This window comes from Lepidochelys olivacea (genome assembly GCF_965140295.1).
Source record: "Lepidochelys olivacea isolate rLepOli2 genome assembly, chromosome: 4".
In the NCBI taxonomy this organism is placed as follows: domain Eukaryota; kingdom Metazoa; phylum Chordata; order Testudines; family Cheloniidae; genus Lepidochelys; species Lepidochelys olivacea.
The window spans coordinates 95,256,165-95,272,286 of record NC_140414.1 but is presented as its reverse complement, the minus strand read 5'-3'; the positions used below and the strand labels follow the sequence as shown (position 1 = coordinate 95,272,286).

The window sequence follows — 16,122 nt, the reverse complement described above, 5'->3', positions numbered from 1 at the left end:
AGAGATCAACATTGCTTAATTGTTATCTGACTTGCAGCTAAAGCAAGGTACATATACAAATCCTGATTCTGAAAACACCCTTTTAGTGCTTGAAATGTTACCATTATCTTTTAATTTGCTGTGTGAATATCCTTAAGATTAACAGGGATGGATTGGGGATAAACATGACCTGCTTTAATTAAAAATGTGGAATCTAAAACTTTTCTCTGGGGAGAGAATGCTGATGAAAAAGAAAATGGAGGAGATACGGTAGGTGGCTGAGAAACAAAGTCAATGGTCACTGAATGATGCTGATATTAGAAAAACGTGGGTGGGGGTGTATTAAAGCACAGTATATGGTCTGGATGTGTCCTTCATCCAGCGCTCATCTCAATTGACAAGGGTAAATACTAAATGAAAGTGCCCATTAGCCCTGCTTTGAGCAATGCTGTCCATGTTACCCTTAGCTGCTTCACATTAGATTTGTGAAAAGGATGGTGGTTTCTGTTTGTCATGTTTCATGTGCACAGTTTCTTCGGTTATGGATTGTGTGAGCCCATAAACTGCCTCCCCGTGTTTTCAGTTCAAACAAGTCTAAATTAGTCATAGGGGAAATTCAGTCAACACTACCAAATTTCTCTGGGTTTCATATCAAAACCATCTAGTATCATGTGGCTTCAGAAGTTGGCCCAACTGGGTCCAGACTTTTTCTACAGCAGAGGTTCTCAAATTATGGTCCATGGACCACTTGGTGGTGGTCTGCAGAAAGACACCAGGTGCTAGCTTGCTGAGGCTCTCTCTAGGGAAGTGTGGTTCTGCAGCACTCTCTTGTTCCTTGATGCAATATCAGACATTCAAAGAAGGGTTGGATTTGTTTGTTTGTTTGTTTTTAAATGTAATAGATTTTCTGCTACAGATTTGTAAACTGAGATGCATGTACCTTTATTAGGTAAACAGGTAAAGGCCATGGAATTTTTTTATCTAATACGTGCATAGCGTAAATGAACTGTTGTATTTGTTTTCTGGGTGAAAGTGTTATGAAATATTGAACTGCTCTACATTCGATTGATTATTTCAAATGCAATGTGCTGTTCAAAAATTCATTTTTCATAAAAATATGAGTTGCTTCAGTTTTGATTTGTCTACATGGGGGGAAACAGTTTAATGAGTTGGGCTCCCCCACTGCCCCAAAAAGCTTTATTAATGATTTATTGGGTTTTAAAATAATCTGTATATATATATTTTTAAAACCCTTTGCATTTTGCCTGTAAGAAATTTTAATATGACAACTGATATGAACAGAAAATAGTGATAGTTGGTTATTAGTAAATCTTTATTTTAGTTTTTAAAATATAAGGATTGTGCCCATGGAGTTAAGCAATGATATTGGGCTACATTAAATACATTCCCAGCAAACTTTCTCAGCAGCTGAATATGACTTTTTTGAAAACTTAAAAACCATTACAAAGCATTGCGGGTGGAGGAGTTGGTGGGAACAGCTCATTTAATATTTTATATTATATAATGTAAAGGGTTTTTTATTTGTGTTTTACTCTAGAAACACCAGGACTGTCAATCCTGGTCTTCGCTGGTTTTCTTGGAAGACTTGTTGAAGTTTTCAGAATATGCATATTTTTTGCCTTTACACCTTAATTCGAAGGAACAGGATGGTTGGATATTTTAACAAAAACATCTTTTCTTCAAAATGTCAATTCCTTTTTGAAGTTTTAAACAGTCAGGCTATTTTTCCACGCTTGCCTCTTGTGATATCTTAATTTTACTAGTTCTCCACTTGCCATAAAATATTCCAAGCTAGTCATGGTATGAATTTCTAATGTTAAAAAAACTTCTTTAAAAAGTCATGTTTTCTTTATGCATTGTAAAGAAGCAAATAAGGACACTTTTTTTTTGTTAATCACCTTTCTTGTGGATTGAGGAGACATGGAATTAACTTGTTAGCAACATGATGTTCCCTTGGATACCATCTCTGTGTAAATCCACATGTTTCTGTGGTATTTAGCAGTGACATAAGAGAGTTTTCCAGTATGTGTTACTAATCCAAGTGGCGTGGCATTGTATAGAAGCTGCTACTCTCTAGTACAAGCATTTGGTGACTTAACTAGTGATTGTATCATCTTTTGTATCAAAGCAATCCTACATTGGTGCTCATATGTAAGAGGCTTCTGGCCATTCAGACAATTGACTTCAGCAATGCAGTTCTTTAGAAGTAGGCAAGTAGAATACATTGACGTCCTCTCTCTGCGTTACAGTAAGTGATGTCTTTATGTGAGGCTAATTTTTCTCATTGTATACAATTCTAGTTGCCAAGTTAGTACATGAAGGCAGACTTTTTAAATATGCTGTTTGGTATACCACAGCCACAGAGCAGTCAGAGGGAAATAAGAAATTGGCATAATCTTCTCTATCACAGTTCACATCCATCATCATCATCATCAAACTTAGTGTGTACCCTTATAGCAATATTCACATTCCAGGTTTTTCATGAACATTAATTTAACTTCTCAACATTCCTGTATTATCCCAAGTTTACAGATGGAAAAAACGGAAGTATAGAGGCTAAGTGATTTTCCCGAGATCACAGAAGCAATCCTCATCAGAGCCAGGATTAGAATTAAGAACCACTGAATTTCTAGTTCCCTGTTGAAATCACTAGACCTCTCCCTCTTCATTGTGTAACAATCCACCTTGCTCCTCCCTTTCTGGATCCTGCCTTGAGATAGAATTTGGAGTTTGCAATGTCCATGAAATCTTATTTTCACAAGTGGTCAGTGAGATTGCTCAGTCACATGAATGATCCAGCCAGAGGTGGGGACAAATTGGCAGCTTTGCATGAAGATTGGCTTTGGTTATGCTATGGGTGGGTTTACTTCCCTTGAATTTTGCTTCAAGTTTCTGGTTCAGGCAAATGAAAAACTCAAACTAAAACTCAATTGATACCACCATGGTTCACCTAGTTTTGCATTTAACCCCACCTGCCAACCCTTGCCCAAAAAACAAAACAAGCAAACAAAACCCCTACAGCTTTTGTGTGGTTATATGTGAAATTATAAATTAATACTATGCCCACACTTCCTTGGGAGGCCTGGAAACTTTTTGATACATGTAACAAAACCAGGTGAGTTTCATAAGGTTAGAGTTTTTATTATGAGCATGAGGCCTGTCTCCAATTTCAACAGGTCTCTTCGGAAACAAAAGACACCTGTAGACAAAAAATCTATCTCATGGACCACGCCATTTCAGACTAGGGCAGGAAGAATGTTCTTTTCAAGTATGAATTATTTTTCCTTTCAATCAAAACTGCTTGTGCTTTACAAAATATTACTAATCACTTCTGATAAAGTTAATTTCTTTCTTTTAGGGTCAGTGTGTACACATGAGGAAAAAACTTCCCAGTTTTATTTCTTGGTCTTTTCTTCTTGACCAAATTGTTCATGTGACAATGTTCAATACCCAAAGAAATATCATTAAGTAGCATTTAATATATAAAATAGAATGTGTGCATTTAAAAAATAAAATAAAATAAAATAAAATCCTACCAAAACAACCACTCTGCTCTGCACACAGTTCTCCCTCTGGGCAGTGGATGAGAGCGAATGAACCACATGTGACAGATGTCAGACAGGTTGCTTAATGCACTACTGCAGGCCACTCAGATACTACAGTGATGAGGATAGTATAAATTCTAGGTAGAATAAAGCAGAGACAAGGATATAGGTCAGGGGAGTTACTGTAAGAATGAACTGCAGAAATCATTTGGGGTATCTTTATAAAATTAAGTACTGTGTATATGAATTGCATTTCAGGTCCTCCGACTATACTATGGGCACTCGAGCCTTTTCCCATGACAGTATTTTTATACCTGATGGGCAAGCAGAGAGTGAGCAGGCAGTCCAAGCAATGTCACAGGACAAAATCCTAGGCAAAGTCAAAACCCTTCAGGTAAGAAGGAACAAGCATGTGACTATGCAGGTGTAAATGTTAAAAACAAAATGTTTTTTTCATCATGTGCCATAGCATGCTAAGCATGTAAGAAGACCAGTCACTTCCCTGAAGAACTTAGGGGCAGATCCTCAGCTGGTGTAAATTGGCATCACTGCAGTGGAGCTATGATAATTTACACCAGCCGTGGATCTGCCTTTACAACCTATGGCCCCAATCCTGTAAGTAAATATGTGCGCCCTGCAGCCATGTGGTGTTCCATTAAAGTGTACGGGGGGAGGGGACTTCATATGGATGTATGTGTTGACCCCCTTGGATCAGCCTGCGTGGTCGGGGCCTAAGTAAACAACAGAGGAGAATAATGGAATACAAGACAAAGATTTCCTTTGTGTTTTTTCTTGTCATTTAAATATTTTTTTCTCTTTTGCCCTCACATATTTCCCCATTAATTTTTGTTAGTCCTTGCCTTTTAGTCACTTAACTCATGTCCATTGGTTTCTTAATTACCAGTTTGTTTGTATGCTTTCCCATTGTTTTTCAAATGCATTAGACTTTTTGCATGATGTAGAAATAGTCAATCCCCAAAGGTCTTACTTTTCATTTGCCTTCCATTTTTGTCCTTGAAGTTCTAAATGCATACAAAACAAGGCTCTTGAGGAACCTTCCCACTGCTCTTTCCCCAGTCCACCTGCATTTCAGATACATTTAGTCTTCAAAATAAATTAATACATAAATGGCTTCCTTCTTAAATAAAACCATACCCTGCTGTTAAGAAATTACTTACCAGCCCTCCTTTCATGCCTGGCTTCCATGATTCCTGTCCCATTAATGCACTAATTAATTTTGTGCTCTGTAATATACTTGAAAGATTTGCTCCATATTCCTAATTGGACTTTGGAAGAGCTGAAGAAGAGATACCTTTCAAAAATTCATCTGTTTTTACAGTGGGCACAGGACATGTTGGGGCAGGACTTTGAGAGCTTGTCAGTGTTGTGTAACTGCCCACTCACAGGGGTTGAATTGGAGGGTGGGGGGAAATTAATTGTATTCCTCTAAACTCTGCTCACAAACCAAACTGTGCCCACTTGAGATGCCAAAATGAGATACCAGACAGGATAATAGCTGGAAAGTTCTTCATGGTCAAGTAACTGGCTTCTTCTGCAAAAAGAAAAGGAGTACTTGTGGCACCTTAGAGACTAACCAATTTATTCAGTTTATTTATTTAACCTTAGTCTCTAAGGTGCCACAAGTACTCCTTTTCTTTTTGCGAATACAGACTAACATGGCTGCTACTCTGAAACCTGGCTTCTTTTGGACTTCTTTCATGTTTCAAGGAATTGGTAGGTGTGCTTCTTAGAAGCAAGCATTAACAATTCCCATTAATAGTGGGTATAGTTTTTCTTCACTGGCTTTCATCAGCCAGGAGAGGCATGGATCTCTTAATGTTAATTCAAAATACATTGTTGCATTGAGAAGAGAATAGTCTTCAAAAGCAATGCATGAGGATACTTACAAATGGCAGGTAGCTTTTAGAATTAGGTAGCCAGAAAACATAGAGATACAGGAAATTTGGAATCATTCTAAACATGTCTCAGGGGACTATTATATATGCAGTCTTTCAGATTCTGCCCTTGGTTCAACAGGAAAATATTATAAACTAGTAAAGGGAACATAATATTTTCCTTGTCTGCATCTCACTTTCAGATGACAAAGTAATAATGAGCTGTTTGGGATTTTGACATTTAGCGGTCAACATCAGCTCTTGGAGATTAAAACGTTGAAAAAAAATTGGCCAGTGGAAAGTTATTAATAGAGTTTATTCAATTAAAATAAATGTATTTAAAAATGCTAAGAGTAGCTACAGAAAAGAGTGTTCTGTTCCCTGAGGAAGCCAGCTACATGCAGAAATGTGGGCATTTGTAGACTTTCAGCCTTCAAACTAATTTTTGTAAGTCTGAGTGAATAAATCTTTAATCTTGGGAGTAATTTTGAAAACTGCATATGTGCCACAAAGTACAAATGTTCTACCTCCTGGGAATATCAATAAAATAATAAAAAAAACTCATACATATGGAGAGGCATTTTTACAGCCCATTTCTCAAACATTCCAGATTACAATAAAATTCTTTAATCTGAACAAATAAAATAGAGCTTTTCTTTTATTGCACATACCATTCTCTACAATAGCTCTATTCATAGGCATCCTCCAGTGTTCACTGCACAGTTTGTACATGTGAAATGTCATAATATGTGTAGAAAAAGGCACCCCATCCATCCCTCTATTCCTCAGCACTGTAATTAGTATATAGTCAGGCACATTTTATAAGCAATAGATCAGTGGTTCTCAAATTTTTGTACTGGTGACCCCTTTCACATAGTAAGCCTCTGAGTGCGACCCCCCTTCGTAAATTAAAAACACTTTTTTATATATTTAACACCATTATAAATGTTGGGTTTTGGAGTAACAGCCGTGTTAGTCTGTATTCGCAAAAAGAAAAGGAGTACTTGTGGCACCTTAGAGACTAACCAATTTATTTGAGCATAAGCTTTCGTGAGCTACAGCATCCGATGAAGTGAGCTGTCGCTCACAAAAGCTTATGCTCAAATAAACTGGTTAGTCTCTAAGGTGCCACAAATCCTCCTTTTCTTTTTATTATAAATGTTGGTTGCAAAGCAGGGTTTGGGGTGGAGGCTGACACCTTGCAACCCCCCGATGTAATAACCTCATGCCCCCCAGTTTGAGAACCCCTGCAATAGATCCAGAGAGACAGCAGGCACATTTTCTCACCGCGAGCCAGATTCTGATACCCTTACTCACATTGAATACCTCACTCTGAGAGTCGTACCACTGCCTCCAGTGGGGCTACTCAGAGCAAGACCACTATCTGTTGTAAGGGTATTGGAGTCTGGCCCTAAATTAAGGGTTCATTTTTAATTTAAGAAAGAAATTACTAAATGAAAATTTAGGTTCTGTGGGTCCTAGATTCACCTAGATCTGAATCCAGGTCCCGATTCAGTTTCCACTATAATCAACGAGAGCTGAGGGCACTCAGCAGTTTACTGGATGATACCCTCCCAGGGCCATTGTTTTGCTCTGCATGTGGAATTGCTGTTTATTTCAGTGCGGGTGTTATAAATCCAAGGTAGAATGCAGACCTAGAGAAGGTAAAGTCTGAAAAGACTGGCACCAACTGACTCCTCTTAAAAGGAGTTTTCTATTGACTTCAGTGGGACCAAATTTCCTTCTGGGTATCTAAGCAGGTGTGACTTTCTGCCATTAACTTGGTCCATTTAATCACACAAGTTATGTTTGATCATCCACTATCAGGATGCAGATGGGCAGCAGCAATACCCGTGCATACCTGAGTGAGTTGGTGGAGGAACATCAATCCTAGTTCATCAACCTAGTGATAGAGAAATTCTCTCTTTCTACACTCCCTCCCCCCCACCAACTGGTTTTGCGCTATGGGACATTAATGGCTTCAGTTAATCTGACTAAGATTTAGACACGAAATGCAAACTTCTGGATAGTTATGTGAATTGAGATTGACCTTTGTGGTTTACCACTCCTATTAAAAACTGTGTTTCCGTGCCAAGTTCTCACCTAAACCATGCTATTGATTCAGAGCTGAAGTCATATTTTTACTTTACATAATTGCTACTGTAATCTACATTGTGTCTTTCTTAAATTCAGAGGGGTAAATTCACGGCAGACGTCTGTGCTTGTAATTGACATTCACAGGAAGGGAAGTTACTCACTTGAATCCCTGCTATGAGCATTAACTTGTGGAGATTTTCACAGTGATAGGAGATCCTCTTTGGAGAATTTCCTGTCCTTGAAAGAGAGTAAGAAAATTACCACACGGTCTTATCTCTTTTAACTGGGTGTGGTTCTTGTAAATATTCAGAAAGAAAATCAAATACTAAAGCATCCTCTTTCCTATTCATTACTTCTTCTAAATCTCATGCTAAAATATGTTCTCTTTCAAACATTTGATTCTTTTAGGCATACATAACAGAAATTAATTTCTGTACATTAAAGGAGGATCTTATTCTGTGATCTCTGTGTAAGCCCAAAGTCATTACTGCCGAAAAGCACCAGTCAGAGGCTCTGTCTCTAGACAGCCATAAAATGCTCCTTGTTTTGTTAACTTTATCCTTGGTGCAATTCAATCTTACTTTATTTATAGGTCTTTCAGAGAGAAGGTTTTAAATCATCTCTGGAAAAGAAACAGGATTAAATGAAAATAAAAAGGGAAATAGAAAAGTAAAAGTTGAATGATGGAAAAGCTACAAAACTCACATTTTCTGTTGACCTATGTGTTACAGTTCTCCTTATGACATTAGTCTCTGCAGAGCCTCAGTGTGGGATTTCTGTGCTCTCTTGTACACGAATAGCCTTGTGGCATGGCAGAAGGGGATCTGCAGTGGGAATACATCTGGTCAAGATTTGCAGAAGTGACTAATGACTTTGGTAATTGAATTTTTGGGAACTCAACCTGAGATACCTTAAAGGGGCCTGATTTTCAGAGGGTAGATGCTCTGCATTCTCTGAAAATCAGGTTCCTTTAATATGCAGTATTGCCGATCCTCAAACATTTAAAAATCATGTCTGGTCCCTCAAATTGTGAGATTTTTTTTAAAAAAAATAATAAATGTAGGGTTCTTTTTATGGCCTTCTGGATTGAGACCTTGGAGGATGCACGTGGGTCATGAATTCAAGATTTTCTCTGCAACCATGAAGCCTAGAAATATACCTTTTTGTTTTTGTTTTAATGAAAGCTTGATTTTGGTGTGTCCACATGACTCCAGAAAACACCAATATTATGAAAGTCATAATAAAACAGCGAATAATAATAATAATAATAATAATAATAATAAAACAAAGAGTCTTTGTTAACTCTTGATTGAGGAGGACAATAGTTGCTACTGATAATTATGCTTCCTTTTCTCTGCCTTGTTGCGGCTGTTGAATCTGGAGTTGGTTTGCCTTTTAGCCCTGGTAATCGGTCTGCGTATTTCAAATTGTTTGCAGAGTATGCAGATTCCATGGGGAGAGAGGGCATGTGCAGTAGAGTCAACTTATTTCATTTGTGACATAAATACATTTTTCTTGTTTTTCAGCAACAGTTGTCCAAGACTATTAAATTTGGACAACTACCACAAATGACCATTTCTGAGAGGACAATGGAGGAGGCAAATGCTAGTTTAGAAGAGGACTTATTACTCAGTAGCCCAATGGAGATTGAGACTCAACAGGACACAGTGCTCTCGGACAGTGATAACAAAGTAAGCATTTTAAATGGACATATTCACTACATCACACTATCATTGAAAGCATAGAACTCATTGGGGCATAGATGCAATGTCCAGTAAGCCAGGGCAGAAGGCTTTTGATGTGCGGACACACACATTTAGTAGGACTTTTCAAATTCTGCACCCTAGACTAATGATAAGTATATGCACTGGGGGGTGATGTACTTGGTGTCCTGGGAGGGAGGCCATGATATTAACTATTCTAAAGGCCCACAGTTAACATCCCACAGAGCAGGTGGCAAACATAGCCTCTCTCTAAAGGTCAGGAAAAGGCTGGTGAGAGAAAGAGAACACTGGATTTCCCAGAGTGGGAAGTTGAGCACAGGTGATGCATAGCAGCCTACAGGGGAAATCCTGTGTGAGAGGGATTGGCGCCAAAGCCAATTTGCCTGTGGGCCAGTTACAGGACAAATGTCTGTGCTGTGATCAACTCTCTTCAGAAGTCTGCCCCTCACAGATTGGAGTGAGAGCCGGGGTAACCTCCTTTGATGATAGCAGTGTCTACACTGACATGACACAGTGGCACTACTGCACCATTTTAAGTGGAGAAAAACCCAAAGCCAGTGGCAGACTGAAAATAGAACTGGCTGTCTAAAGCTCAAGCCACTGTACCTCCCAAGCCTCGGACATACCGGGTATATGGGGTAGTCTATGGGTACGTTAACACAGCAGCTTGGCATGTGCTTCCCAGTGCGGGCAGACTGACGCACGCTAGGGGCTTGTCTACGTTTAAAACCTTACTGCAGCATCATTGCAGCTTTGCCACTGTAGTGCTTCAGTGTAGACTCTGCCTACCTTGACAGGAGGGGTTCTCCTATCGGTATAGGCAGGTGGTCACCAGCTGGTAGGTCATGATCGACTGTTCAATCCTGGAGCCTCTGATAGTCGATCACGATCTCCGGCCGCTAAAAGTCCAGCAGCACAGCAGGGATAAGGCAGACTCCCTGCCTGACCTCCCCCTGCACCACTCCTGGAAGTGACCAGCATGTCCCTGCGACCCTTGAGGGGGCGTGTCTGCATGCGCTACTCCTGCCTGCAGGCACCGCCCCGTCAGCTCCCATTGGCCGGGAACGGGGAGCTGTGTGGGTGATGCCTGCAGGGAGGGGCAGTGCGCGGAGCCACGTTCTCATCCCCAGGGCCACAGGGACATGCTGGCCGCTTCTGGGAGTTGCATGGGCCCAGGCAGGGAACCAGGAGCCACCCAAGGTAAGCACCGCCCATCAGGAGCCCACACCCCAATGCCCTCCCTGAGCCCCCTCCTGGAGCCAGCACCCCAAACGCCCTCCCATACCCCAGCCCTGAGTCCCCTCCCCCACCCCACCCACTGCCCCAGCCCTGATTCCCCTCCCAGAGCCAGCACCCCATACCCCCTCCTGCACTCCAACCCTGCTCCAGCCCTAAGCCCCCTCCCAGAGCCTGCATCCCAAAACCCTCCTGCATTCCAAGCCCCCTCCCAGAGCTTGCACCCCAAAACCCTCCTGCAACCCAACCCTCTGCCTCATATCCCCTCCTGCACCCAAAAGCCTTCCCAGAGCTTGCACCCCTCTCCCACATCCCAACCCCCTGCCCCAGCCCAGCAAAAGTGAGTGAGGGTGGGGGAGAGAGAGCGATGGAGGGAGGGGGACGGAGTGAGTGGGGTGGGGCCTCAGGAAAGGGGTGGGGTAGATCCTGGGTTGCCCTTAAATTCAAAAAGTGATCTTGTGTGTAAAAAGGTTGGAGACCACTGGTATAGGTTAGTCCACCTCCCTGAGAACTGGTAGCTAGGTCCATGGCAGAATTCTTCCATCAACCTAGCACTGTCTACACAGGGATTTAGGTCAGCTTAAGGACAGTGCTTGGGGGTGTGGATTTTTCACACCCCAGAGCAACATAGCTATGCTGACTTAATATTCTAGTGTAGACCAGGCCTAGCTCTTCTGAGCTAGCACACTGAAAATAGCAGTGTGGACACAGGCAGTAGCTTGGGCTAGCCCAAGCTACCACCTGTGCTGCCAGCCACGCCGCTCCTTTTAGCATACTAGCTCAAGCAGACGCTATCTATGCTGGGAAGCAGGCTCCCAGCTACTGTGTAGACAGACCCTCTGGGCAGAAGGAAAGCATCTGTTCCCACCTGAGCATTTATCAGTTGTGTTTTTCTGTATATTTAAAACTGTAAACTCCTGGGAGCAGGGACATAATCTCCCTGTGTATTTGGAAGGTACTGTATCTATCCATCTTTAAGAAATGATCATGCTATTAATGGAGAAAATAGCAAATACTGCAGCCTTCCTTCACTACACAAATCCTCAATAAACAGTAGCACTTCCAGATGAGTTAGCACCTTTCTCTGTCAACTTGGAGCACACCGAGTGACATTTGGATCCCTTGCACAATGCCCTAGCAAAGGAGCTTTGTGCAGTGGGTGGTTGAGGAACATAAGAACGGGCCATACTGGGTCAGACCAAAGGTCCATCTAGCCCAGTATCCTGTCTAGCGACAGTGGTCAATGCCAGGTGTCCTGGAGGGAGTGAACCTAACAGGTAATGATCCAGTGATCTCTCTCCTGCCATCCATCTCCACCCTCTGACAAACGGAGGCTAGGGACACCATTCCTTACCCATCCTGGCTAATAGCCATTAATGAACTTAACCTCCATGAATTTATCCAGTTCTCTTTTAAACCCTGTTACAGTCCTAGCCTTCACAACCTCCTCAGGCAAGGAGTTCCACAGGTTGACTGTGCGCTGTGTGAAGAAGAACTTCCTTTAATTTGTTTTAAACCTGCTGCCCATTAATTTCACTTGGTGGCCCCTAGTTCTTATATTATGGGAACAAGTAAATAACCTTTCCTTATTCACTTTCTCCACACCACTCATGATTTTATATACCTCTATCATATCCCCCCTTAGTCTCCTCTTTTCCAAGATGCAAAGTCCTAGCCTCTTTAATCTCTTCTCATATGGGACCCATTCGAAACCCCTAATCATTTTAGTTGCCCTTTTCTGAACCTTTTCTAATGCCAGTATATCTTTTTTGAGATGAGGAGACCACATCTGTACACAGTATTCAAGATGTGGGGGTACCATGGATTTATATAAGGGCAATAAGATATTCTCCGTCTTATTCTCTATCCCTTTTTTAATGATTCCTAACATCCCATTTGCTTTTTTGACTGCCGCTGTACACTGAGTGGATGTCTTCAGAGAACTATCCACGATGACTCCAAGATCTTTCTCCTGATTAGTTGTAGCTAAATTAGCCCCTATCATATTGTATGTATAATTGGGGTTATTTTTTCCAACGTGCATTACTTTACATTTATCCACATTAAATTTCATTTGCCATTTTGTTGCCCAATCGCTTAGTTTTGTGAGATCTTTTTGAAGTTCTTCACAGTCTGCTTTGGTCTTAACTATCTTGAGCAGTTTAGTATCATTTGCAAACTTTGCCACCTCACTGTTTACCCCTTCTCCAGATAATTTTTGAATAAGTTGAATAGGACTGGTCCTAGGACTGACTCTTGGAGAACACCACTAGTTTCCCCTCTCCGTTCTGAAAATTTACCATTTATTCCTACCCTTTGTTCCCTGTCTTTTAACCAGTTCTCAATCCATGAAAGGATCTTCCCTCTTATCCCATGACAACTTAATTTACTTAAGAGCCTTTGGTGAGGGACCTTGTCAAAGGCTTTCTGGAAATCTAAGTACACTATGTCCACTGGATTCCCCCTTGTCCATGTGTTTGTTGACCCCTTCAAAGAATCATAGAATCTCTTCCCACTAATTCACAGAGGGATGTAGAGCCTCAATCTGTCCACAAAGCCTTCCTCCTCCCCACCCCCCAGCACTATTGTGGAGTTAAGCTCTGAACTCTGAAGTGTGTTCTGGAATCTCCTTAATTGATCTCTCAGATTCACAGCTCCCCTGTGCAGCAGAAATGTATTGTTTCCACTGTATTTGTATCCTCCAGGGCTGTACAGGAGGTAGGGTTTGTGTGTCTCTCAGTATTTTCCTATCTGACCCATGGGTTCCCTGCAAAAAGATTTGTCTATCCACCTCCCATCCTACATCCCTACCCTTGCAGTAGGATGTTTGAATAGAGCTTGAGGGCCAGATTGTGTTTTTAAGTCACAGCCCTTCCTGGAGGGAGGTTCAGAGGAATTATGTTGCAGCCTGAGGAGGAATTTGGGTTGTCTCAGCCAGAATTCTTCCCAAGGCTTCTCAGGGAGAGCATACCAGAGCTGCAGTGGTCACTCATTCGCTACCACTAGTTGGCTTGGTACCACCTCTCACTGGCTTTCAGGTGTTGCCATGCCCCTACGCGGAGCCATTTGGAGGAGAAGCCATACTACACTCCCCCAGATGTGCACATGCCCAGGGCCAGGCTCCACCATATTCTTTATCATTGGCTGATTTTCCTTTTCTCTTTCATTCTGCACTCCCTGTTCACCTTGAGTACAGTTACTGAATCATACAGAGCAAAATCTGCCTGTTAAAGGATTTCCAAAGAACTCACAACTTTTTATCTGTTTTTTGCTCTATTTAAACAAGCCCATCTACTCGCCTGAAGCTTTACAGCGTGTGATATAAAAATATTTTGGATTTTTCACATCTCGAGTGGTGTAGTTATGCCTACCTAATTTTCTAGTGTAGATCAAGCCTTTGTATCCTCTCTGTGCTTCCATTTGTACACAGGGAATAAGAAGGCATATGCATTTTATGCAGCACTTGGAAAGCTACAGATTAGAAGTGCTAAGTATTGTTGGTGTTGTATTTCTTATATTCCATGTGGTTTTTCATTATTATTATTTAGGTAAATTGGATTATTGGCTTCAGTTCTCAATTTGATTTGGCATGTGTTTGAAATGCTAATTTTGAGGCTATCTACTAATATCTGCTAATGAGTCATAAAAGGAGAATCACAGAGTGTACATAAAATAGGTCAGAACTGAAAAATGTGGGATTAAAAATCAAGCCCGTCATTTTATATCAAAGATGCAAATAGGCTATAATTCATATCACAGAAAGCTTCACAAGCTCCTAGCTAAAACGAGTCACTTAAATACGCTCTATAATGCATAAACATAAGAACAATTATAAAAAGAAAGACTGTTAAGTTAATGCCCATAAATGATACAGTAATACCAAATGTAGGGCCCCAGTACTTTCCCATGCACCCAGGGATTGCTTTTTAGGGGGCAGAACATAGGGGAGTGTTGCCTCCATGGCATGGTGTCCACGTCCCTCTTGGCCCCACTGAGGACCACTCCAGATCCATGGAATTGGAGGGCACAAGGATGGGGATTGGGAAGGGGATGAAGGTCAAGTTTCATTGAATAATTTTCCCCACCAAATCCACAGGCCAAAGCAAAGCAAGTTTGTCTGTGAATAAGGCATTGGACTAGAATGTAGCAGACCTGGGTTTTGTTCCTGCCTTAGCTACTGACCTTGGGGAAAGTATTTTGCCTTGGTTTCCTCTTACCCTTTGTGTGTCTTGTCTAGTTAGATGGTAAACTCTTTGGGACAGGGACTGTCTCTTACCGCATGTGTGTGTACAGCACACAGCACAATCTTGGTTAGGGCCTCGAGGTGCTATACTAGTACAAATGGTTAATAATGAAGTTCCCTCAGTCTTCAGGAATTAATGTAGTTCTTCCTCCATGGTTTAGAATCCATTCCCATAAGATGGGTTCTGATGGCCCTGGACAGCACGACTCTTGCAGCATTAATGAACCCTTACGGATGGAACTAAAAGGTCAAAGGGGCCTCCCTGTGGATCCCATTTGGCTCCAGAGGAAAGGAGTTCACAGGAAGCACTGGGTTGAAATGCAGTATTTCCACTCCTCTATGTAGATAATGTCTGCCTAAGAGAAGATAGGACTCTTAATTCCATTTTATTCTGGTCTATGCTTCAGTCAAGTTAATACATTGATTCTTAATATGACAATATATCAAAACTGCTAGAAATCATGATAGGTTGCATTTTGCTTTGGTGTTAAATCTAATTATCTAGTGCTAAAGAATAAGAGTGAACTCTTATCATTTAGCCTGTGTAGCCTGTAGGGTCTCATTAGTTTGATATCTACAGACTCTTCCTTATAGGCAGCTATAAGATTATAAAAGTGTAGAAGAGAAAACTGTGTTAGACCAGGAAGCAGAACTGTGCATCCGTCAGACCTATGGTGCTAGTGGGGGTGGAGGAAAAGTCCTAACCGGCCTTTTCACTCTCACTTTGTGATTTCACTAGTTCTTTTAATCATATTTATTAAATCCTTTACATTCTAATATCTAGCTGTGCTAATCTTATTTTCCAGTTAAGTGACACTCCGGATTCATTAAGCCCTATGAGCGTGCCTGGGACAGGACATGAATCGGAGAAGAAGGTAATAAGACATGAATAGTTAATTGAATATGTATCAAATTCTTTTCTATTTTAATTACTTTTTCCTCCTTTGTTTTAATTTATTTTTTAGTAAACCGCCAGTTATTTTACTGCAGTATTCAGTTTCATTGTCCCAAATTCATCCAAACCTGCAGTGAGGCTGTACAATTCTGAGGTACTGGATTTGAGGAGACACTGGTAAATGAGTAGTGACTGAAGTTGGGAAGTCTGTTACTATGGTAATAGATGACTACAGAAAACTGAACATAGCTCTATCTCATCTGCTCGTCAAACATTCAAATTATTGCAGAACCATCATTTTCATAAGTACTTTTACTACTTTATTATGCCTAGATGTAATTTAATAAGGCTATGCAAAATATTTCAAGATCTTTAAACAACTGGCTCTCTGATAAACCTGGGTTTAACCTTTGTGGATTTCAGAGCTGTCTTGAAAAAAAGATACTAATTTTTCCTCTGTAGAAGACTTTTCCTCCCTTTCTGAGTT

General features: G+C 41.0%; 1 protein-coding gene across 4 annotated transcripts in view; it reads left to right on the top strand.

Annotated features, from left to right (window-relative positions):
- The window catches only part of CRACD (capping protein inhibiting regulator of actin dynamics), a 204,572-nt gene that overhangs the window by 155,150 nt on the left and 33,300 nt on the right, over positions 1 to 16,122 (top strand). For 3 of the 4 annotated variants that reach the window (XM_084625694.1, XM_084625693.1, XM_084625695.1), the window contains 3 exons: positions 3,804 to 3,939; positions 9,064 to 9,228; positions 15,547 to 15,615. In XM_084625694.1, the coding sequence (XP_084481820.1) occupies positions 3,820 to 3,939; positions 9,064 to 9,228; positions 15,547 to 15,615 (354 nt within the window). In that variant the 5' untranslated portion in view covers positions 3,804 to 3,819. The remainder of the gene's footprint in view (positions 1 to 3,803; positions 3,940 to 9,063; positions 9,229 to 15,546; positions 15,616 to 16,122) is intronic. The other variant, XM_084625696.1, reaches the window with a different exon arrangement.